This window comes from Castor canadensis, chromosome X (assembly GCF_047511655.1).
Source record: "Castor canadensis chromosome X, mCasCan1.hap1v2, whole genome shotgun sequence".
Taxonomy (NCBI): Eukaryota; Metazoa; Chordata; class Mammalia; order Rodentia; family Castoridae; genus Castor; species Castor canadensis.
Genome location: NC_133405.1, coordinates 86,483,382 through 86,508,823, shown reverse-complemented (window position 1 = coordinate 86,508,823; position 25,442 = coordinate 86,483,382). Strand labels below are relative to the sequence as shown.

The 25,442-nt window shown below is 40.3% G+C and overlaps 1 protein-coding gene across 18 annotated transcripts in view; it reads left to right on the top strand.

Moving 5' to 3' along the window:
- The first annotated feature begins 270 nt into the window (after positions 1 to 270).
- Positions 271 to 25,442, top strand: part of Heph (hephaestin) — a 77,131-nt gene continuing 51,959 nt past the window's right edge. For 3 of the 18 annotated variants that reach the window (XR_012444604.1, XM_074063994.1, XM_074063989.1), the window contains exons 1-12: positions 390 to 705; positions 2,525 to 2,570; positions 5,445 to 5,533; positions 7,420 to 7,481; positions 7,674 to 7,878; positions 11,009 to 11,253; positions 15,344 to 15,556; positions 16,236 to 16,418; positions 17,535 to 17,789; positions 19,767 to 19,935; positions 21,496 to 21,632; positions 23,089 to 23,220. Coding sequence is in view for 17 of the 18 variants with exons in the window: in XM_074063994.1 (XP_073920095.1) it covers positions 7,466 to 7,481; positions 7,674 to 7,878; positions 11,009 to 11,253; positions 15,344 to 15,556; positions 16,236 to 16,418; positions 17,535 to 17,789; positions 19,767 to 19,935; positions 21,496 to 21,632; positions 23,089 to 23,220 (1,555 nt within the window). In the remaining variant the exon portion in view is untranslated. The other 15 variants (XM_074063990.1, XM_074063993.1, XM_074063991.1 and 12 more) reach the window with 15 other exon arrangements.

The window sequence follows — 25,442 nt, the reverse complement described above, 5'->3', positions numbered from 1 at the left end:
AAAGCTTGCCAACTTTTGTTCTACAGGCATCAACTTAAAAATGTTTTCCAAGGGACCCTTGAGAAAGGCATGAGAAATGTGCCCAGGATTTGCAGATGTGGGCACAGTGTGTCCTCTCAATGAAATTGGTGAATAAATAATATAAGCCCGGAAATCTCCTCTAGCTGGCCTCCTGCAGTATTCACTCTGTTGACTCAAGAGCGTCTATAATGACCTGTTTCTTGTGTTTCGTGAGTCAGAGCAGAGGCCTTATCCCTTCCCCTCCCTGTCATAAATGCCTTAGAGCCTGGACTTGGATCCCAGGTTAATGGGTTTGGACCCACCTTCCTCCTCTTGCTTCAAGGTCCACATCTGTGCCAGGCAGATAATCTCAGGTACTGCCCTGGCCTGATCCAACTTCCCTTGAACACTGAGCATTACTGAGGGAGCTGAGGCTGGCAGCTCCTCCCTTCTCTTTACTTATGCTTCCACTTTGCTGGGCCTGGGCTGCAGTCCATAGGGCAGCTTCTAAGTGTCTGAGCACCCTTAAAACCTCTAGTGCTTTATGACATAGACTTTGCCCCACCAGCTCAGCGGGACTTTTAGTCTTCTGAAAGTCCTCTTCCTTGACTCCTGCTCCAGGCACTTTTTATCCAGGAGAGGAAAATGTGTCCAGCCTGCCTGAAGAACAGCAGCTGCTCCTAGTCAAGATCTCCTCTTCACAAAGTAAGGATACCAGGTAGTAAACCCGCCATTCTACCTGCCCCTTTCCTATACCTGGGTCTGCTTGGTAGTGGGTAGATGCAGTCCTTTCCAGAGGTATAAGCAACTCAGCCTTATCTCTAAGAATGACACAACACCTGTTCTTTCCTTATATTTTGCATCTTGATGAAGTCTCTTCTGCTCTTAATATTCAGAATGTGCCTTCTTCATGGAATCCAAGATATGTAATTTTACAAAGCTGCAAGGGTCCATATTTAGTTCATGGACCTCATGCATAAATGGAAAGAGGCCCAGAGAAAAGGGCTTGGGCCAAAGCCACGCAACAGATTATTGTCAAAGCCAGGGAGCTCGGATCTAGATCTCTTGACTCAGTCCAGTGACTTTCCACTTCCTTCTCTTTCTAGCAGGGACAAGGATGGCCTTTGGCTATAAAAAAAAAAATCCAGACTCCAGTTTCACCCTACATTTTTAGGACCCTATTTAAAAATAATTTTTACAAGTGAGCTACACCCCCAGTGCACAAGTTTCTAAATGGAGCTGCTGGAATCCCCCTGCGGGATTTGGCTGCACTCTCAATGTGCTTTCTTATCCTGGGTTAGCAAAGGCTAACTAGAAAGCTGGGATAACAGAAGTGCAGCCGACCCCCTTGCAATTCCTTTTGAGATCCTAGCCAGGATTTGGAACACACCCGGATATGGTCAAAGACCCGTCCCGGGTTTTGTACCAAACCGGCTCGGAACAGGACATTCCAGTAGTTTTAGTTTCTGGAAAAGAGGGCATCCAGCACTGTCCCCTCCCCCATTCACTCACCCCAGTACCCCCACCAAACTGGAGCCCCGAATTTAATTTATGAGAAAGGCCTTGTAACCCAGGATACTGAGTAAACAGGGCTGGCAGGCTCTGGCTGGGGCCTGCAGTTCAACATCAATGGGCCTCTGACAGGAATATGGAAGGGTTTTCTCTAGAAAAGGTAAGTTTTCTTCCTCTTTTTCCAAACAACCTCACCTGCCTTCCTATGCAGAACTCTTATTCAGCTGGGTTTAGGAAAGTCATTGGCTGCTGAGAGAGTCAGTGGCCATGACTGAGAAGTTGGAGGAAGCTTGGATGGGTGCACAGGGAAATTAAAGGAGACTACAGGCCCCTTTTGTTCCTTTCACCAAAATGGCCATGATCACACTGGCTGGCCTGTTTCTGGGACTATCTCAGAGTCAGAGAATTGTTCATTTTCCTGTGGAAAGAGCTGGTTCATCTTCTGTCTCCCAGTTTGGGGAGGCTTATTGCAGGGGTGGACCCAAAGATTACATAAATGGGGGACTCAAACCCTTAAAAACAATCATGCTCAGATTCCTGTTTTAAGACAAAATTGGCACAGAGTAAGCCAATAAATGATAGCTGAGCTAAGCTAAAAATCTGAATTATCTTTTCATTTGTAGCACCTAAAGAGCAGGACTCTTAGTAAACAAGGGTTCAAATTCTGGCTTTTCCAGTAACTGACTGCATGATTTTGAGTAAATGCCTTTGCTCTGATCTGCTTTCTATATATCACAAAAAGATGGTTTCTAAAGGTTTTCTAGATATGTGAGTCTATAATGTATTCTGTTTCTCATTACTGAGCACTTGTTATATGCCAAACAAGCCCTTTGTCTGAGGCTCAAATATCTAGTCTCAAAACAGTCCTGTGAAATAAGTAATCATTTTTTAGGATGAGAAAACTGAGGCTCAGACAGGTGAAAATAATTTATTGAAAAGTTACTATACCTTTTATAGGCAAAAGATGAGATTTTTATCAAGGTCTTTGACTTAAGTATGTTTTCTTTCACAGGGTGAAGAAAGAGCAAGAAGGAGTTAAGAAAGCAGCAGACCAAAAGGTGAATATTGACAGAGATCTATTAGGAAGGCTACTGAGAGGTTGGAGGCCTGGCTCCAGTATAGCTCAGCATTACTATGCAGTTGAGTGATCTTTTGTCTGGGATGAGTCTTTTCAACCCAGTGTAGCCCACTTAAAAAAGGGGGAGGAAGGAGAGAAAAGAACAAGAACATTATCACATTAAGGAGCCACTCGTAAATTCTAGGGAAAACAGTGATGCAAATTATCATGGATAAACACCAGGCCCAGGTAGCATTGTGATCACTGGAAGGTGGTATGGAAGATAAATTTAGGGAAGGCTTGACTTGATGGTGGCTGACCTTTTTTTCAGCTTGAAACAAGATCTCAGAGTATATTAATTAAACCATGTCTGATTCCAACTGGCCTAGAAACTCTCTTTAGATTTTTCCCTACTTTGCCTTCTGCCTTTCTTCTCACTTTTTAAAAATATTTCCTTTTCACTTTCCCCCAGGAGTCTTGCTCACCTTCCCTATTTCCTTTCTCCTTTTCTGTTTCCCTTTTCCCTTATCAGTCTGGCTTTTCTCTGTGTCTCAATAGAGAGATAAATAACCTTACCAAAGTGAAAATTTACACAGGGATTTTATATCTTTCATCTCATTTGATCTTCATAACAAACTAATGAGGGGCCCCAGACAAAAATTACCCGCTTTTAAAAGATGAGAAAACCGGTTCTGGAAGTTAGGTGACTTGCTCAAGGTCATGTAAGGAATAAAGGAAGAATCCAGAAGTAGAACCTGTTTTTTTTTTCCTGGTGCCTGAACCCTTTCCTGTTTATCATGAAATATCCAAGTGGCTTCTAAGTGAAATTAGGACTTCTCCCTCTCTGCTGCTCTTAAAATATATGATAAAGCCAAATTCCACAATAATAATAGCCATTACAAATTCCACCTTGGGGAGGAAATAAAGGAAGTAATTAGAAAGAAGGGAAACTAGTATTTTTTATCAGGTGCCTGCCAAGTCCCAGATGCTGCATAATGTTATCTCATTTAATCACAATGTAAAACAGTACTCAAACCTAAGTTTGGCTTACTCCAAGTTCAGATTCTTTTTTTCCTTTCATTGAGATAGCACCTTGTATGTAGCCCTGGCTGGCCTGGAACTCACTGTGTTGCCCAGACTGGCCTCAATCTGGACATCTTCTTGCCTCACCCTCCCAAGTGCTGGGATTACAAGCATGTATCACCATGCCCAGCTCATGTTGGTTCCAAGGAAGGAATAATATAAGTGGCTTTGGGTGGACGTGTTGCTGACTGGTAGAGTGCTGACCTAGCATGCATGAGGCCTTGGGTTACATCTCTAGCATGGCAGAGAGAGAGGAAGAGGGAGAGGGAGAGGGAGAGGGAGAGGGAGGGAGAGGGGGAGAGAGAGAGAGAGAGAGAGAGAGAGAGAGAGAGAGAGAGAGAGAGAAAGAAAGAAAAGAAAGACTGTGGCTAGAGAAATGAATCAATTTCCCAAGTCAAACAGTTGGGAATAGTGGAGGCAGGATTCATTTAGGTGGTGTGATTCAAAGTCTGAGCCCTGTATGTAAAATGTGGAAAGCAGTCCTTATCTCATATGATATTGAGAATTAAATGAGATGGCAGATATGAAAAATACATCATGAAGTGAAAACTGCTACATGAATATTAGGAATATTAGGTAGCATTTCCCCCCAGGTTCTATTGTCTAAGCCCTTTGGACCATTACTCACCACTTTGAATGCTTGATCATTGTATACTAAAGGTGTGGGCTAGTCTTTCCTGGGAATATTTCCAAGTTTACCCTGCACTTCTCCAATTGTGGAACTCTTACCAGGGACAGTTTTCTTTCTATGTAAGTAAGTTCAATTACAACTGTCTTGCTAATACTTTTCTGAGGAGAGTTGATGGAGGTCCAGGTTGCATTCATACTTTGGGTGAACAAAGGACACTTCTTCCCTGATGAATGTTCTAAGGAATGGCTATTTGTGTTACCTTATATGGTACTGTTTGTAGGTGCATGTGAGTGTACCTGTGTTTTATCAGTGCATGTATTGGCATTGTAGAAGAGCTGGAATGAGTCTTTTCATTAGTTTGCTTATTTTTTTGAGACAGTATCTTACTGTGTATCCCAGGCTGACCTCCAAATGCAACCCTCTTGCCTCAGGTTCCTAAGCATTGGGATTATAGGTGTGTACCACCACACCCAGCTGGAAAGAGTCATTGAGAACTCTTTATATACCACATTCTTTGTAGTTCTTTGTTTGTGTATTTCATTAGGTTATAAATTTTCCATGACTCCCAAAAAGTGAGAATTATTTAATCCTCTTTAACGTATGCCATTATTTTATAAATGGTAAACTAAGGCTCATTAAAGTGAGAAACTTACCTAAAGTCACTGTGGCAGAAATTGAACTAGAAGCAGCTGGTGGGAAAATACATGCTTATACCTCTTTGTGTCACTTTAGCAGTAGCTATTATGGCCCTCACTGCCATGTCTGGTAGTAGATCCACAGAGATATCTATGACATGACATGCACTCTCAAGGAGTTTAAACTCCAATATGGAAAATAAAGACAGTTTACCTGGCAGCTCAGAATGGTAACAGTAATACAAAGTCTGATTTAGTTCAGCTGAGTATTATTAAAGAGTAAGTAGCCCCTAAGAGGATGGTGATATGGAAAGTACAGAGGTGGCTCTATGGAGTGGTTGGGATTTAAGTCAGCTCTTGGAGTAGAAATACAGAAAGTGTGCTTTGTGGGAGACAGTAAGAATAAATGAACAAATTTTTGCCAGGAGAGACAAAGAAGAGGAAGTAAATAATCAGATTACTGGGGCCCTTTCATATAAGTTTTCTTATTTATTTCTCCAAAGCTGATATTATACTGACTTTACAGATAAGAAAGTTCAGAGTTGTTTAACACTCAAAGCCATACAACTGATCAGTGGAAGAGCTACGTTTTGGAAAGTAGACCCACCCAAACAGGTCAGTCCTTATATACAGGATTTTCTGCCAAACTGTAGTATGGAGACTGGGGATTAATACTTGGATGATTTCTGTGCATGGAGAAGCCTGAGAGTTTATAAGGAAGTCTAAGGTATGTTTTCTAATCAAAGTAGATATCTGAGACTCTCCAATCATGTATCTATGCATATCTTTTAATTTTTTGTGGTGCTAGGGATTTAATTTTTTTTTGATTAATAGTCCCAATTTCATGTGCTTCAGTTGAAGATTTCATGGAATAATTTATATAAAGCAGTGACATGGAGTTTTATATGTAGCAATCTCTCAGTGAATGATAGCTATCATCACTATTATCATTATCTCTATTATCTCTATGTATGCATGTATATATGTTTGTTTCTAAAGTGAGGATAATCACATAACTGTGTGTTTTACAGTATATGTGCTTTTTCCAACATATTGCTTTAACTGTGGGCATATTCACATTTTCTGTGTGCGTACATATTATGTGACTATGCAAGTATATTTTGTGAAAGATAGTATAATAGCATGGTGATAAAGATCATAGGTGCTGGAGTCATACTTCCTGGGATCAAATCCCAGCTCTACTGATTGCTAACTAGATGGCCTTGGGAAAATTACTCTGTTCTGTAGTTCCTGTACTGTACTATGGGGATAATAATGGCATCTGCTTCATAGGGTGATTGTAGGAATTAAATGATTTAATCTGTGCAAAGCACTTAGAACAGGGGCACCATGGGGACCCAATAAATACTGATTTATATTATTATTATTATTGTTCTGAAGGTGACTAATGCTCTGTGAGGCAATGTCATTTTGTATGTATGCAAATGTGTCCATCTATGCCTCTTAAGTAAGAGTATGTGCAAATATGTATATTTGTGTTTATATGATGTTATCTTTGTTTCTGGGTTTGACTAGCTGTGTGTGGTATGACTGGGTGTCTCATCTCAGCCCCAAGAAGCCTAACCTTCTGGCTTATAATACTGAAATGAGAAGCAGAAGCTTGGGTCACATTTTGACTCAGGATTTTATCTGTAAATTACGTAGCCTTGGGAACCAGCAGAGAGCATTTCTTCTGGAAAGTTCAAAGTATCTCACTCACATACTCATTTGTTTTTGTTTTATTTTGTAACTTTTTTGAAGTATAATGTTCATGAATAAAGCACATTAATCCAGTTTATGTGCAGTGTGTTTTCAGAAACTGAACGTGCCCATATAAACAGCATATAGATCAAGAGACAGAACATTCCCTACATCCTTCCTGATCACTTATCTGTACCTCAAGGATGAACACTGTCTTTATTTTTGTGAAGAGAGGTGTGTGCTAAGAATGGAACCCAGGCCCTCATGCATGTGGCCTTTGCTGCACAAGCACTCTACCACTGAGTCACCCTTCCACCCCATCCTTATGTCTAACAGCACAGGTCACTTTTCTCTGATGTTGTACTTTACACAAATGGAATCAAACAATATGCACACTTTTGTGTCTGGTTTCTTTATGCAACATTACATTTGTGATAGCTAGCCATATTATTGTGCATAGCTGTAGTTTGTTCATTATTATTGGTATATACAATTGCATGGTATGAATAAAATGCAATTTACTTACCCATTTTAGTATTCTTGGACATTTTGACTGTCTCCATTTTGGACCTATGAATATTCTAATAAATGTCTTTTGATGAATTCTCATTTGCTTTCTAAGCACAATTTATAGGTGATGGGAACTGGCAGCAATGAATCTTTCCCTTTTGCTTATAGGAAAACAGGCAAAGGAAGAATTAGTCAGTTGATTTAGGGACCAAGGGAGTCAGTGTGGCCTAATCAGGCTTCTGGTGCCTGTTTCCTGATTCTTGGGCCAGAGCACATTCTTCCTTTTATAGTGCTAAAAGAACAAGATCCGGATTTCTCTTCTGAAAGAACTGATACATGATTATCAGTACAGGTAACTTTTTAACTTTGTCCTCTAAGTCCTTTATGTAGAGATCATTGAATACTTGTTGAACTGAAAGGTGTCTAGTAAGGTCGAGAAACTGGGCTAATTGGGTTTTGCCTTTTCAGTCACTTGATCTGGCCTTTGCCTCTCCAGTTTGCCAGACACATGCAAAGTCACTTTGTTCTCTTTCTCTCATACCAGCAGATTCCATTTGCCCATTTCTCAGAGTAATGTGGGCCATGGAGCCAAGCCAGCTCCTCTGGGCTCTGCTGTTCATGCAATCCTTGTGGCCTTTACTGACTGATGGGACCACTCGAGTCTACTACCTGGGCATCCAGGATGTGCAATGGAACTATGCTCCCGAAGGAAGGAACATCATCACAAACCAGCCTCTGGACAGTGATGTGTAGGTTTAATTTCATCTGGTATTACAGCCAGAGTTGGAAGGGTGGGTACCTTAAAGTTTAAGATATAGGCAGGTTTTTTTGGAGGGTGCTATACTGGGATTTGAACACAGGGCCTCGCTCTGCTAGGCAGGTGCTCTACCACTTGAGCCACACCCCAGCTAAGTTTTTCTTTAGTTATATTTCAGATAGAGTCTCCCAGGGCCAGCCTTGGACTACAATTATGGCCTCCCTTGAACCACACCTGGCCCTAGGAAATAGCCTTTTGTCGGCCCTTTCCCAGAGTGTAATAGCAGCCAGCTCCCAATCTTTCTCGGCTAAACATTGAAGCAGCTGTTTTCCTGGGAAGAGGGCTACTTGACTCAGGAGCGTATCTTGTATTTGCTTTTCCACACTGAGGTGCTTCAGCATTTTTACAGTCTTTTTTTCTTTTTCATTTATTCATATGTGCATACAGTGTTTGGGCCATTTCTCCTCCCTACCCCTCCACCCGCCCCCTCCCTCTCTCCCCACTCCCTCCCTCTCCCCCCAACCCCCTCGCTTCTAGGCAGAAACTGTTCTGCCTTTATCTCTAATTTTATTAAAGAGAGAGTATATACACTAATAAGAAGGATAAAGCATTTTTGCTAGTTGAGATAAGAATAGCTGTACAGGGAGATTCCTAGCACTGCTTCCATGTACAAATGTTATACATTCTAAGTTGATTCTTCTCAAACTGACCTTTTCTCTAGTTCCTGATCCCCTTCTCCTGTTGGCCTCTGTCGCTTTAAAGTTTCTGCATTAGTTCCTTTGCATTGAGGACATCGAATACTGTCATGTTTTTTTTTGTTTTTTTACCTATCCTCATACCTTCCGTATGTGCTCTTACCTTATTATGTGACCAAAGTCCCATCACATTGTTGTGTTTGCCCTTGATCTAAAGTCCACATATGAGGGAGAACATACGATTTCTGGTCTTCTGAGCCTGGCTAACCTGAATCAGAATGATGTTCTCCAGTTCCATCTACTTGCAAATGATAAGATTTCATTCTTCTTCACGGCTGAGTAAAATTCCATTGTGTATAAATACCACATTTTCTTAATCTATTCGTCAGTAGTGGGGCATCTTGGCTGTTTCCATAACTTGACTATTGTGAATAGCGCTGCAATAAACATGGGTGTGCAGGTGCCTGTGGAGTAACCTGAGTTGCATTCCTTTGGGTATATCCCCAGGAGTGGGATTGCTGGATCATATGGCAGATCTATGTTTAGATTTTTAAGAAGCCTCCATATTGTTTTCCAGAGTGGTTGCACTAGCTTGCATTCCCACCAGCAGTGTATGAGGGTTCCTTTTTCCCCACATCCTCATCAACATTTGTTGTTGGTGGTGTGTTTGGTGATAGCTATTCTAACAGGGGTGAGGTGGAATCTTAGTGTGGTTTTGATTTGCATTTCCTTTATGGCTAGAGATGGTGAACATTTTTTCATGTGTTTTTTGGCCATTTGAATTTCTTCTTTTGAGAAAGTTCTTTTTAGTTCACTTGCCCATTTCTTTTTTACAGTCTTAAAGGTAATTCCATATTGTCTTCATTCTAAGATGATATCCACAGTACTGATTTAATAACAGCTGTTTAGATTATTTAAAAAATCATGAAACATATAAAGCATTTGTAAGATGTGTGTGGTAAACTATGCTCACATAGTCTGGTGGAGTTATACTGATTTTAGTTACATAAAATGTGAAAAAAATGAAGTAAGCCATAGACGTAAGGGAATGACAATAATAGCTATTATTTATGTGGTACTCTGTGACAGGTACTATACTAGTCATTTACAAACTTTGTCTCACCTAATTCCTACAAAACTTCTAAGAAGCAGAATGAACGGCCTCACTTTTTATTTTTGGTGTTGAGAATTGAACCTGGGGCCTTGCACATGATAAGCATAGACACTAAGGTATACCCTCAATCCCAGTATTCTAATATTATAGATGAGAAAAACTGAGGATCATAGAAGTCAAATGATTTGTCTAAGTCTCATAACTAGTTAATGGGAGACCTAGGATTTGAAACTGGGTGATATGGATGTGAAGCTGGCACTCTTCTCACCATTGTGCCCCTCGCGAGAGTAACCTCTCTTGATATTAGAAACTTGTTGGTGCTCCACACATATCTGTTGAAAAAAATGAATGAACGTAATAAAGAATCTTTTGTGATGATGAGTCACTTTATCTCTCTAAAGCCTCAGTTTTTCAAAATTGATTGCAACATCTTTGAGCTCTTTAGGAATAATTATAGTAGGAATAACAGCTCTTCTTTTTCCCTTTCTTGCAGTGCTGGGCATCGAACCCAGGCACTCCACCATTGTGCTCTGTGACACAAACTACTCATCTAGTCTTTGAGTCCTTGTTTTAAAATTGTCCTTGAGAGAATAACTTAATTTTCCTCCATCTTTAACACTGAAGTAATAGTCAGTCAGCATGTATCAAGCCTTTGCAATTTTCCGGTTCTTTATATATTTTAATTCTTAATATTTTGTTTCTTATGATTCTGGGAATCACACCCAAGGCCTTGTGCGTGCTTAGCATGCACTTTACCACTGAACTGTACATTTTGCCTTATACTTAATTCTTTTAGCCACCAATTGTTTAAGTTAGATACTGTGATTATCTTCATTTTACAGATGGGAAAATTGTGCAGAGAAGTGAACTTGCTCAATATTCCACACATTTGAAAGTGGCAGAGTTGGCAGTTTATCCAGATGTTGGGGTCATTAACCACTATATTCTATGGCTGTCTGTATAAAGCAGGTGATGCTAAGGCCACATGAATGGGGAGTTGATCACTTAAAAGGAGTTGGTACATGGTTGATTATTTTCCAGTTATTACATATTGGGGTGAACTATGTAAAATTGCCTTTGTGAAGGTTAAAAGTGGTCAGATATCAGCAATTGTATATGCATCTACTTACTACTTTCCATTTTCTCATCCTTTAAACCTAAAACTTTCATGTTTTCAGAAGCATAATCCCATTTCCTCTTGTTTTGTCCTAAACAAATATGAACACATTTTGTTAGCCTCCTCTCTGGAAAAGAAATTTCAACAGTTTAAAGATGGTGGAAAAATTATAATTCTCTCTTTTGTTCTTTCTCAGAGTGGCTTCCAGCTTCCTAAAGTCTGACAAGAATCGGATAGGGAGCAGGTACAAGAAGACCATCTATAAGGAATATAGGGATGGCTCATACATTGATGAAGTGGCCCAGCCTGCGTGGCTGGGCTTCTTGGGGCCAGTGTTACAGGCTGAGGTGGGGGATGTCATCCTTATCCACCTGAAGAATTTTGCCACTCGTCCCTATACAATTCACCCCCATGGCGTTTTCTATGAGAAGGACTCAGAAGGTAAACCAGCCCACCCTTTCTTCCTCCTCCCCCCAAATACCGCTTTTCCTTTATGGCCATCTGAGGAACAAGAGCTAGTACCAAGAATAGCCTCATTTTTAAAGACAAGGTCTCATTATATAACCCAGGCTAGACTCAAACTCACGTTCTTCTTGTGTCAGACTCTTAAGTTCTGGGATCATAGGCATGTACCACCATGCTTGACTAAGAGTAGCCTTTCTTATTTATTGATTTGAGGTAGCAAAGATTTATTCAGAGTAAACATGGCTGAGTACTGATATTAGTTCTATTCATAAATTGTGTGACTTGGGCAAGTCACCATTCCTCTCCAGGCTTCATATTCCTTATTAGGAATATGATGATATAATTCTCTTTTTTTACCATAAGTAATTACTTGAATGGCATTTCCACTGGATATTTGAATATACTTTGAAAATAAAAGTGTGCTGTGAATGTAAGGGAGTGCTATTCTAATGCCAAAGTCTTCCAAAACGTCTGTTTTTTTCTTAAGAGGGCAATTAGGTTATTCTTCTGTATCTCTCACTATTTCAGGCCCCTTGGCCTATGACACTGTTGTAAATGAGGGAACTAAAGAGAGAAGTCAGAAGATCCTAGCTTGTGGTGAGGATGTTGAGAAAGGAGAACTCTTGTATAATTGTTGATATGAATATAAATTAATATAGCCATTACACAACAGTATAGAGGTTCCTCAAAAACTAAACATTGCACTACCCTAAGTATACTCAAAGGAAATGAATCAACATGTTGAAGAGATACCTGTACTCCCATTTTTATTATAGTTCTATTCATAATACCAAGGATATGAAATTATTCTTTATGTCCATCTACAGATGAATGGACAAAGAAGAACTGGCATGGGTCTGGGGATGTGGAGATAGAGTACTTGCTTAGCATGTCCAAGGTCCAGCACTGCTATTCCCTCTTACAAAAAATGAAATCCTGCCTTTTGTGACAACATGGATGAACCTAGGGGACATTATGTTACATGAGATAATTCCAGCACAGAAAAACACCAAATGATCTACTTATATGTGGATTCCAAAAAGATTGATCTCATAGAGATTGAGAATAGAATAGTGGTTATCAAAAGCTGAGAAGAGTAGAGGAGAGGTTAGGGAAGAGATTGCTCAGCTGGTACAATGTCACAGTTAAGATAGGAGGAATAAGTTCTGGTGTTCTATGACACAACACGGTGAATATACTTGCATTGTATTCTCAAAATAGTGGCCTGAGGGTGGTGTACCTCTGTAATCCAAGCGATTTGGAGGCAGAGGCAGGAAGATCAAGAGTTCTAGGACAGTCTGGACTATATAGCAAGATCCTTTTTTTTCTTTATTCATTTATTCATATGTGCATACCTTGTTGGGGCCATTTCTCTTCCCTGCCCCCCTTGCTTCCAGGCAAAACCTGTTCTGCCTTTTTCTCCAATTTTGTTGAAGAGTAGACATAAGCAATAATAAGAAAACAAAGCATTTTTGCTAGTTGAGATAAGGATAGCTATACAGAGAGATTCCTAGCATTGCTTCCATGCACAAGTGTATTACAGCCTGAATTGATTCATCTCTCCCTGACCTCTTCACTACTTTCTGGTCACCTTCCCATATTGACCTCTGTCATTTTAAGGTAACTGTATTAGCCCCTATGCAGTGGGGACATCAAAAACTTTCAAGTTTTGAATTTCCTACATATCCCCATTCCTCCAGTACGTGCTTTCCCCTTAGCATGTGACCCAAGTCCAACCACATTACTGCATTTGCCCCAGATCTAAAGTCTGCATATGAGGGAGAACATACGTTTTTGGTTTTCTAAGCCTGGCTAACCTTGCTCAAGATGATGTTCTCCAGTTCCATCCATTTACTTGCAAATGATAAGATTTCATTCTTCTTCATGGCTGAGTAAAATTCCGTTGTGTATAAATACCACATTTTCTTAATCCATTAGTCAGTAGTGGGGCATCTTGGCTGTTTCCATAACTTGACTATTGTGAATAGCGCTGCAATAAACATGGGTGTGCAGGTGCCTGTGGAGTAACCTGAGTTGCATTCCTTTGGGTATATCCCCAGGAGTGGGATTGCTGGATCATATGGCAGATGTATGTTTAGATTTTTAAGAAGCCTCCATATTGTTTTCCAGAGTGGTTGCACTAGCTTGCATTCCCACCAGCAGTGTATGAGGGTTCCTTTTTCCCCACATCCTCATCAACATTTGTTGTTGGTGGTGTGTTTGGTGATAGCTATTCTAACAGGGGTGAGGTGGAATCTTAGTGTGGTTTTGATTTGCATTTCCTTTATGGCCAAGAGGTGGTGAGCATTTTTTTCATGTGTTTTTTGGCTATTTGAATTTCTTCTTTTGAAATTCAGTTCAGTTGCCCATTTCTTTATTGATTCATTGATTTTGGGGGAGTTTAGTTATTTGAGCTCCCTATATATTCTCGTTATCAGTCCTCTGTCTGATGTGTAGCTGGCAAATATTTTCTCCCACTCTATGGGTGGTCTCTTCAGTTTAGACCATTTCTTTTGTTGTGCAGAAGCTTTTTAATTTCATGTGTAGTCCCATTTGTCCATCCTTTCTCTTAGTTGCTGAGCTGCTGGGGTTCTATTGAGGAAGTTCTTGCCTATACCTATTGCTCCTGCTCTTTCCTGTACTAACTTCAGAGTTTCAGGTGTGGTATTAAGGTCCTTGATCCATTTTGAATTGATACTAGTACAGGGTGATAAACATGGATCTAATTACAGTTTTTTGCAGGCAGATAACCACTTTTCCCAGCAACATTTGTTGAAGAGGCTGTCTGTTCTCCATTGTATGTTTTGGTGCCTTTGTCAAAAATACGGTGGGCATAGCTGTGTGGCTTCATATCCGGGTCCTCTATTCTGTTCCACAGGTCTTCATATCTGTTTTTGTGCCAGTACCATGTTGCTTTTGTTGCTATTGCTTTGTAATATAGTTTGAAGTTGGGTATTATGATACCTCCAGCATTGCTCTTTTTGCTGAGTATTGCCTTGGCTATTCATGGTCTCTTGTGTTTCCAAATGAACTTTAGGGTAGATTTTTCAATCTCTGTGATGAAAGTCATTGGGATTTTGATGGGAATTGCATTAAACATGTAGATTGCTTTTGGTAGTATAACCATTTTTACAATGTTGATTCTAGCAATCCATGAGCATGGGAGATCTTTCCACTCTCTGTAGTCTTCCTCGATCTCTTTCTTCAGGGGTTTGTAGCTCTCCTTGTAGAGGTCATTCACATCCTTTGTTAAGTTTACTCCTAGGTATTTGATTTTTTTTAGCAAGATCCTTTCTCAAACAAAAAACAAAAAAGAGAAGAGAGTTTTGAATATACTATTAAAAAATGAGTTAAAGGTGATAGATATGGAACAAAGAAAGAAAATCCTAGGTTGGCCATTAAGTCCCTACCTGACCTTGTTCAAGTTACTTCTCAGTTGTCCCTACAATGATCTTTTGTTTTTAGCTGCACTGGGGGGTTTGAACTCAGAGCTTCCCACTTTTTAAACACTCTACTACTTAAGCCACATCTCCATCTCTACCAATTGACAATTGAGTTGCCTTTAGAGTGAAATTCCTTGATTGTCTGCTATTTATTTTCCAAAGTGAGTGCTGGAAGGGTTTTTTTTTTCTTTTGAGATAGTGTTTCACTATATAACATAGGCTGGTCTGGAACTCACTATGTAGTCCAGGCTGGCCCCAAACTCAAGATCCTTCTGCCTCCCCCTCCCAAGTGCTAGGATTAAAGGTATGTGCCACCATGCCTGGCTTAAAGGGAGGGAATTCTGTCTTTGACCTTGTTTCCATACCATCAGTTTTGAGTAAGGGCACTACTAACTTAGGCCAAGCAGCAATTTGCCTGACCACAGCTCCTTTTAAAATGGCTTCTATCTCTCCTTGCATTGTTGATGTGAGAACTGGGGCAAGAAATGCTGGATGGAACCTTAGCATCCTATGTTCCTCAAGACTATATGTAGGTATTTTATGTCTGCCCTCTCTTGGCTTCTATATTCTGCCATGTTGTCTCACTCACTCTGGTACTAGGCATGTGTGGTTTTATTTTCCAGGCTCTCTATACCCAGATGGGTCTTCTGGGTACTTTAAGGCTGATGATTCTGTTCCTCCGGGGGGCAGCCATACCTACAACTGGACCATTCCTGAAGACCATGCACCCACTGGTGCTGATCCTGCATGCCTCACCTGGATCTACCATTCTCATGTAGATGCTCCACGAGACATTGCAGCTGGCCTCATTGGACCCCTCATCACCTGTAAAAGAGGTACAAGTCCCAAGTATGAGCTATGAGATGCAGTTTGGGACAGCTAGGGGAAGCAGTGATTTGGTTGAACCACCTTCCTGTTGGGTAGCAGTCTGAGGGCTGTTAATTCAGTAGTACCCTTGTTTATTACAACCTTGCCAAACTCCTTTTCTGCCATTTTTCCTCTTTCATTACCTTTCCTTCTTTAAAAAAAGAAAACCTCCCCACTATTTTCTTGTTTCTTCTTTCACATTCAAATCTGAAATTAGTCATGATGGGTATCAATTCACATTGAAGTAAGGCATGTGGTAAGAGTTTACATATGGATAAGATTAAAAGTATGGCCATCAAGGTTTGGAGAGGATTGAAAACTTAATTGGGAATAAGGGATACTCATGTTATAGTCAGTCAGGCCTAATGACTAGGGTGTTGCAGGAATGTGGTCAGGTTCGGGTCTTTGATTGAAGACAAGCAAAGATAGTGAGAGGAAATTATTCTCAGTCCTTGGTGTCCCACTTATATGTCTTAGGCCCAACTGAGTTGGTTTTATCAGAGGAGTTAGGGAATCAGAAGTAGCATAAGAAGGCCATATCTGCATTTTTGTTGCTCTCTTCCTATTCCTTTCTTATGAGTTCACCTTGCAGCTTACCATTGCTTAAGGAAAGGAGGCTCTCAAGGGCACCTTTCATACTTGCCCTAGGAGCCCTGGATGAAAGCTCCCCTCCTCGGCGGCAGGATGTGGACCATAATTTCTTCCTGCTCTTCAGTGTGATAGATGAGAACCTTAGCTGGCACCTAGATGAGAACATTGCTACTTACTGCTCAGACCCTGCCTCAGTGGACAAAGAAGATGAGGCCTTTCAGGAGAGCAACAGGATGCATGGTGAGCTGGGAGGAAGTATCCACACTGTGACTGTGGATACTGATGGAGAGTTTCCACTGGGCCTAGTATTTGGTGGGTACTTTCACATGCCTGGTCCTTTTTATCCTCACAAGGATTAGGACTAGTGGCATTTCTGCTTTGTCTGTGAGGACATCGAGGCTCCCAAGACTATGGATCAAGTTAATGTCATAGCTAAAATTCTCACCCTAATCCTTCTGTGTAGGCTGTGTTCCTGCTATTAGGCTAGCCTGCCTCATAAGGTAGAATAGCCTAGACTTTTGATTTCAAAGTCATACACAATACCCATAGTCACTTTGGAAAGGGTTCCCCACTGATAGAATTAATTAATATTGCTTTGTTTTTTAAAGGATGCAACCTGGAAGAATTATTCACTTTGTGGAGAAAACTGGTTGCTTCCAAACTACCTTGCTTGAATCACCCGCACACTCTGGGTTTGTGTCTATAGGGAATTGCCCACATTAATTAAATTAAAACGAAGTAAAGCCACAGAAGCCCTGAGGCATGAGTGGAGAATTGATTTTAGGAATAGAAACAAGTGTACTTTGTTTTTGTTAATTAAGGAAGTTATTTGCTTGGTGAAAGGGGTGTCAAAGCCAGACAGCCCCAAGTGGAGCTGAAAACTCAGAGGGAAGTTGTGAAGGATGGCTTAGCACAAATTTCTCTTGGGTTTTATAACAATTGATTTTAATGGCCATGATAATTAATCAGCCAGTGTGACACTTGTTATGTGAACATTCAGAAGGAAACCAGCCAAAAAGGAAAGACTACCTGCAAAATAACCTCATTTCCCAGAGAGCTTCCTCAATTGCAGTTTGGATTATTGACTTTATCACTTAATCGCTCTGTGGTCTTCAGAAAGAAGTAACTTCACCTCACTGAGCCTTGGTTTTCTCACTTTTCTGAATAAGGCTAATGATACTTGTCTATTTCCCAGAGCTATTTGTAACATTTAAATGAGATAATGTATATGTCAGCATAGTGTCTCTTTGAGACTTCATTTAAATATCATCTATTATTATTGTCAGGTAGTAAGGTTTCTAGTGTTGGTCTGTCATTTCCTAACACTTATATTTTCTCTGGGGGTTTCTTTTGCAGCAATCAATGGTTTTGTCTTTGGGAACTTACCTGAGCTGAATATGTGTGCACAGAAGCATGTGGCCTGGCACTTGTTTGGCATAGGCAATGAAGTGGATGTCCACACAGCTTTCTTCCATGGACAGATGCTGACCATCCGTGGACACCGCACTGATGTGGCTCACATCTTCCCAGCCACGTTTGTGACTGCTGAGATGCTGCCCCAGGGGCCTGGCACTTGGTTAATTAGCTGTCAAGTGAACAGTCACTTGCAAAGTGAGATCCAACATTTGTGATGCTTGGGGTATAAGAAGGAGGTGTCAGTAAGGTCAATAGGAGGGTGGGTTTCTGGTGTGGAGCTATAAGTTGTCTTCTAGGTGAAGCATCTTTTAAACAGTGAAACACTAGAACTAACTCTGGATACCTAGGTTCTTTCTTGGATCAGCCATTAACTTGATGGGTACCCCCAGACACATTTCTCTGGGTTTAATCTTCCCCCTCAAACATAAAATTGCCTAGGAATGGATTTTTTCTCAGAATACTAACAAATTAAGGCCTGGAGATATTTTCAGCTTACTGAACAGAGAGTGGAGGAGAAATGAGAGTAAGGTTTTTCTAGGAAATCATAGAATAATGTAGGTAAGTAGTGATACTCTAGTTGGACCCAGCAGTAGTAATGATAGAAGGCTCGTTTTTCCTCCAGAAGAAGAATGATTAAAGTAATGTTAGGCACAGTGTATTGAGAAGCATCTGAGGGAAGGAAGATTATGTGAGACAATGGAAAGAGTACTAAATACATGATTAGAAGGTTTGAGTTATCATTTCAGCTCTGAAGAACACACTATATGACTTTGGGAAAATCTCTTCTCATTTCTGTGCCTCATTTGTCATATCCGTAAAATGGGGAAGCTGTTCTAAGTAGTCTCTAAAATTCTCATCAGCTGTTGCTTTCTGGAATTGTTTGATGTGTGGTGAATTAAGAGGATATTGGGAAAGTGTTATATGAATATGTGAAAGTAGGTGTGAGTAGGTGAGGAGTTACAGACTGGTGGGATAACAAGTCTTGTATGATAGGTTTGAGTCAGTAGAGGCCAGTTAGATGTATTCCATTAACTAGGGTCTGTCCTTGGCCCCAAAGGTGCCTGAGTAGGGAAGTATAAATATGGATTCTGGTTCAGGATATAGCACAATAGAAGAGACATTGACCTTTGTACCAGGCAAGCCTGTATTCAAATCCTCGCTCTGCCACTTGCTTACCCAGCTTTGGTAAGTTTTGAGAATGGCAGTAATGATTCCTACCTCATAAAGTTGTAAGGAGGTTTCAGAGACATAATTTGAATTTAAATCTTAGAGAGTAGAAACATGACTAAGTGGATATAAGAGAAGAAAATGAGCTCTCAGAGTCTACAGTTAAAAGATGGGAGCTTAAGTGTCAACTCTACCAATGACTAGCTTTATGATCTTGGGAAAGTTACTTAACCTCTCTAATTTTAAGTGTTCTTGGTCAGCAAAAGGGCACACTAAAAGTGTATTTCACAGGGAGGTTGCAAAGATTGATGGAAATGATATGTAGAGCACTAGACACGAGACCTGACATGTATATTCAACAAAAAACAATATTCCTTCCTCCTTCATAATTCAGACTTCTAACATACAGCTTTTAATCTCCTTGGGATGTTGTGAGACTCATATAAGACAATGCAGCTGAATGACCTATGTAAGTTGCTAAGGAAATATAGATAGTGCCATGTATTACCATTATAGATGGCTCAGTGTAGCATCCATTTGGAGACACTACTTAGAACTAAAACTTCCCTGACAGTCACAAGTCTGAATCTTTATCTCCATGTGTGGTGATGGTCTTTTATTTTGGGAACTTTCTACTTCATAAATAACTTACCCCTTCTTTTATTTGATTCTCCCACCAGCTCCATGATGTAGATTTCCTTATTCTCCCTATTTACAAAAGAGGGAAGCTCAGATTAAGGAAGTAATTTACCTAAGGTCTTACAGATAGTGGTAGAGGTTAGGCTTGAACTCAGATCTCTTGATATAAGTCTTTGTGATATGTCGGTGGTGGAGGTAGCAAGTGGAGGCACCTGAATTCCTACCTGGGCTTGCTCTGTCTCCCAGCTAGGCTCTTAAGGAGTGAGAGAAAGTGGCCCATTTGGACGTTGGTGGGTGGGAGGAGAAAACAGGAGAAGGAGCAAGGTGCATCTGTAGAATGGATCTAATGTGATATTTTTCCTCCAGATGGCATGCAGGCACTCTACAAGGTCAATTCTTGCTCCACGGCCCCTCCTGTGGACCAGCTCACAGGCAAAGTTCGGCAGTACTTCATTGAGGCTCATGAGATTCGATGGGATTATGGCCCGATGGGACATGATGGGAGTACTGGGAAGAGTTTGAGAGAGCTGGGAAGGTAAGAGGCAGAGAGCTGACTCCCTCTACCTATTCCTGTCCCAACACCTATTATCTCACTCTTAGAAATCTATTGCTTCACTTGGGGCTCACAATCATTGTCTGGCCAGGGCTACTGTTAGCCAAATTCCTGTGGCCCTCTGGGAGAGCTTGCTCTCCAGGTAGTAATAGGTAGCAAAGCTTTTTGTAAGGTTATACCATATCCCTAGCAAATGGTCCAAACTGACTTTTGACTTTGGTCCTGCTGTAATTCCTGACCATGTTCAGAAAAAAAACCCCAGGTGGGACCAGTTCCTACAGCAATTAAAATGGCTTTTTTCCAGCTTTTCCTTATTTTACCCATTGTTTACCTCCTTGCTCCTTCCTTTCTTTTCTGTAATCTGAAGGAGGCATTTGAGCAGGGGTATAAAAATCATTCTGAGAAATGTAGGAAGAAAAGGAGCAAGCTGTGTTGTGGCCATTCCATGCCCATCCTTTTGGAGGAATTTCTCCGAGTTCTCCTCTCTCAACCATGACCCAGACATAGAGAAGATAGAGCAGGAGGTTAGTGCCCTACTTAGTTGCTAGCCCTTAAGTAATACAGTTGCTAGGTAATTAGTGATGCCAGTTTCTTCACAGAACACAACTTGGTAGATGACATCTAGAATCTTCATGTGAGTCTTCATGTTGGAGTGGAGACTATTTTTTTTGAGACCGAGTCTCACTATGTTGTCCAGGCTGGCCTTGAACTCCTGGGCACAAGATCCCCCTGCCTCTGCCTCCCAAGTAGTGTGTGTGGGGAGACTACAAGCATGTGCCATCATACCCAGCTAAGGATATTCTTAATTTAGGAGTAAAAGGATAGGAAGTACCTGAAGACAATTAAGAACAGAAAGAGGATATGTAATTCTGGAGGACAGAACTGGTCCCAGTAAAAGGAACTTGCAAGCAAGAATATTCCAGCCTACTATAAAGAGTAACTCCAATTATTAAAATTATCCAACAGGTAGAGTACCTCCTCTGAAATAAGTTTTCTGTCTTTGGAAACACTCAAGCAGAAGCCGTATATCACTTATTAGTGATGTCCCCAGAGGGAAGTATCTTCACTGGCGGGCATTAATCTGGATTATCTCTAAGGTCCTTCCTAACCTCAATGATCCATAACCTACACTGGGCACAGTGGCTCACAACTATAATTCTAGCTACTTGGGAGGCAGAGATCAGGAGGATTAGTTCCAGGCCAACCTGGGCAAAAAGTTCATGAGACCCCACCTCAACCAATAAAAGCTGGGTATGGTGGTACATGCCTGTCATCCCAGATAAGAAGGAAGTGTAAATAGAAGGATCATAGTCCAGGCTGGTCCAGGCTTAAATGCAAGACCTTATTCAAAACACTAAAGCAAAAAGGATTGGGGGGGTATGTCTCAAGTGGTAGAGCACTTGCGTACCAATAACCAGCTCCTGGGTTCAAACCTTAGTACCACCCCCCCCCAAAATCCATAACCTGATGAGATTAAGGGTGAGATGGGAGTCTGTTTGACACTCAGTGAAATAATATGACATTTACTTTCTTATATGCAAGTGGCTCAGAAAAGTTCTTCCAGAAGAGCTCTAGCCGAATTGGAGGTACTTACTGGAAAGTTCGATATGAAGCCTTCCAAGATGAAACATTCCAGGAGAAGATGTATCGGGAAGAAGATAAGCATCTTGGAATTTTAGGTGATGAATCTTTAACTCATGAAATTCATTATCTAGAGCCAGAGAAGTGAGGAGGACTTAGAAACTTGAGCCTGGGGACGCCTCGGGGGCACACTGTAGACCAGAATCTCCCAAAGTGAGTCCCAAGAAATAAAGTGTTTTATAAAAAAGCGTTATCGATCTGAGTGCATTTGAAGCACCCTAGGTTAGGCATAATCAAATAGTATTTTTTGCTGTAGGATTTTTGAGAACCCTGGATATGCTTTTGTTCATCCTGATTCTCCACGATGGGAATAGAGTGTATAGCTTTTCTCATATTTACTTTGCTACCAAAACATTTGGTAACATTTGCCAGAACCACTTTGAGAATTGCTTCTCTTGAGGTATTCTGTATAAGACAGTATGCCTGGCCAGATTTGCAGCAATCTGGGGCCAGGAGCACATTGGTGTTACATATAGACAGGTTTGTGATGGTGAGGGATGCAGAACCAGTCTTAGAGTCTGGCATTGGTATCCATAAAGTCTAAATCATAGCATTAAAAGACTATAGCAAGGTTAGATGTGGTTTAGCCACCCAGTGAAACCAGGAAATAAAATAGGTCAGGTGAGTGAAAATTTTGGAAACAGAAGTAATGCAATGAGCCCTACTCTTGGGTTGGAGGGGGCAGTTGATTCTGAAAAATGGATAAAAGGCTCTGCATCAACTGAGCAGGGAGATGTAAGGAGGAAAATTCCTCCCTAGGAGAGGGAGGTGGTTGTAAGTATGAAGGAGCTTTCATTGACTGGGGTACGGATGGGTACCCAGTCTTTGAGCAGAGGTAGGTGTGGAAATTGAGTAGATAACCAAGCTGGAAAGTCTGACCTAAGGTTAGAGCCATCTTAAGAGCATTGATACTTTTCGTTGGCCTCAAAAGTGACCCAAGATATGTTAGAGGTGGCCAGTAGTACAGCACAAAGCAGTCCAGATGTTGTGGTTAGACTACCAAGTCCAGGGCCTGTATAGAGGATATAATAATTTCCTTTGATCAGAATAGGGATAAGATTGAGGTGGTCTCAGATTGCAGATAGGACTACCAAGAGATGCAGATACAGGAGCTCAGACAACATAGTTAGGGGAAAGGCCAGTGGAATGGGATAATGTCCTGACCTCAGGTTCTAGCTCTGCAATAAATTGGCCATCTGAATTTGTGTAGGTTGATTCCACCTCTCTGGACTGAAGTTTCCTCATCTATGGAATGGAGATAATAGCCCCTACCACCTGTGTGTGCCTTAGAATGATATTTGAGAATCAAAATGAGATAATGGACTTCATAGTGTTTTTTATAACTAAATAGAAATCTGCTTGGAATTGATTGTTATTATTGTGAAGAGTTCACTACCTTTTCCACCTTACTTTTTCCTTCTGTCCCTCTCTTGTTTCCTTACTTCTTCTTCATCCTTTTTTTCACTCTCATTGTCTCTCCTTTCTATTTTCCAGGGCCAGTGATCCGGGCTGAGGTGGGTGATACCATCCAGGTGGTCTTCTACAACCGTGCCTCAAAACCATTCAGCATGCAGCCCCATGGGGTCTTTTATGAGAAAGACTATGAGGGCACTGTGTACAATGATGGTGAGCTGGCAGGGTTTCCAACAAGTGTGGGGTTCGGGTTGTTGTAGGTGGCTCTAGATGACAAATAAATGGAGAGTAGAAAGGGAGAAAGAAGCAGAATGGGTTGCCATGTATGGATGTTGTTGGATGAATGAATAGTGAACCAGAGTTAGGCTTAATAATAAGAGAAAACTTTAAAAAACATATTTAGTGGATGGGGGTATAGCTCAGTTGTAGAGCTTGTGTCTAGAATGTACAAGGCCCTGGGTTCAATTTCCAGCACTAAAATAAAAATATATATTTAAATATATTATTATAAATTGCTATGTACCTTTTAGTATTTTTCTGTGATTTAAAATATCTATATACTTATAGATATGAAAGCATATGATTTATAGTTTATTAAGCATAAATTAATTGTACAAAAGGTTTTCATTGTGATATTTTTGTACATGCATACAATGTATGATCAAATTCAAATTTAGCCCCTCTGTTATTCTCTCTTAACTCCCCTCCTCCCTGCCCCCCTTTTAAATAGTATTTAGTGAGTTTCATTATGCTATCTTCATAGTGCCTGTTGTATATATGTATAATATGTATTTTGATCATGTTTACCCCCATTACCCTCTCTTTTTCTGCATCCCCCTGTTGCTGGTTCCCCCCACCAGATGGACCATTTTGGTTTGTACAATTTTTCATTCTACTATTTTCACAATTATATCTGTTTTACCATGCCTTCATCATGTTATGAACATTCTAATGACTATATAATACTCTATCACATGGATTTCTCATAATTTATTTGCCTTATCTCCCATTGTTTAGATGCAGAGTTTTTTCAATGTTCCTCTAAAGGTTTATTTTGGATTAAATAGTTGAAGACAGATTGCAGTAATACACTGTACAAAAAAAGTCTTCCTTTTGCAAAAGAAAGTTTTTTCTCCATCAAAAACAACCTAGTCACACCAATCATCACTATTAAATGCAGAAAAACTGTCTATTCAAAATATTTATAGTATGTGAAGTGACAGAAATTTCCCACACCTATACAATTTAACCCATTTTCAGCAAGGCAACAAGTACACTTTAGTTATTTCTATTGCTTTTTTAGTTAATTGACCATATGATTCCAATTTTATAAAACCATGCCATACCATACCAAACCAAGAAATAGACTATAACAGCCATATCAACTGCAAAGGACACTATCTCCTATCCTTTTTTCACCAGCTTTCCTCATCCCAGAGAAAAGTGCTTAGGCTACATATCAAACACATGTCTATCTGCCTCCTCCTTATTCCCCAAGTGATTAATCTTCTTCTGAGCATTCTTCATCATAGTCATAGTTTCTTCACCTTTTAACATCCCAAAGACCAGATTCATCACATGGAATTTGAGAGCAGCTCTGACTCTAGGCTACAGAAAAGGGTGGAACAGATTCTTCCTGCTTTCTTTTCTTAGTGGCACTCCGAGATCTTCTTGCCTGGAGTGCATAGTGGGTATTTTCTTTATCATCCATGTCAACACCAAGACACATATCTCATTTTCATTCTTAGTAGTTCGAGGCATCCTGTATCCCTGTGTTTTCTTTTCTTAGAATTGCAGAATTTTCAACTTCTTTTTTCTCTAATATTTTCAGTGTTTCGGAATATTGTAAATCAGGTTCCAGTGATGAATACATATATCCTACTTGCATTTTTGGTTAGTACCACAGGAGAGAATACTAGAAGTGGGATTATTAGGTAATAAATTTCTTGTTTTCTTTGAGAATATTTATAGATGCTAATTCTAAGTCAAAAATATAAAAACAATGAAAGGATAAAGTTTGGACAAACTTGCAGACAGATCTAAAATAAAAGAACATTCTACAGAGCAATAGTCTAATCTTTTTATCAAGTCAGTACTATGGGGGATGGGGATGAATTAGATATATAAAAACCAAATACCAAAAAGAAAAAAAACCCAAATGCCGCCTGCAAACCTTTATTTATCCTGGTTCTAATAAATAGCTTTAAGAGACTTTTTAAAAATATCTTTATTAGTATATGATAGTTATATAGGGCGTTCATTGTGATATTTCCATATATACATATATTTTAGCTCAGTTTGGTTCATCCCTTCCATTATTCTTTCTCCTACCCCATCCTCCTTCTTAAAATAACTTCAGCAGGCTTCAGTGTTCACACATGTATAGAAATTATGTCACCCTCCTTTACCCTCTTCATTTATCCTCCCCATCCCAC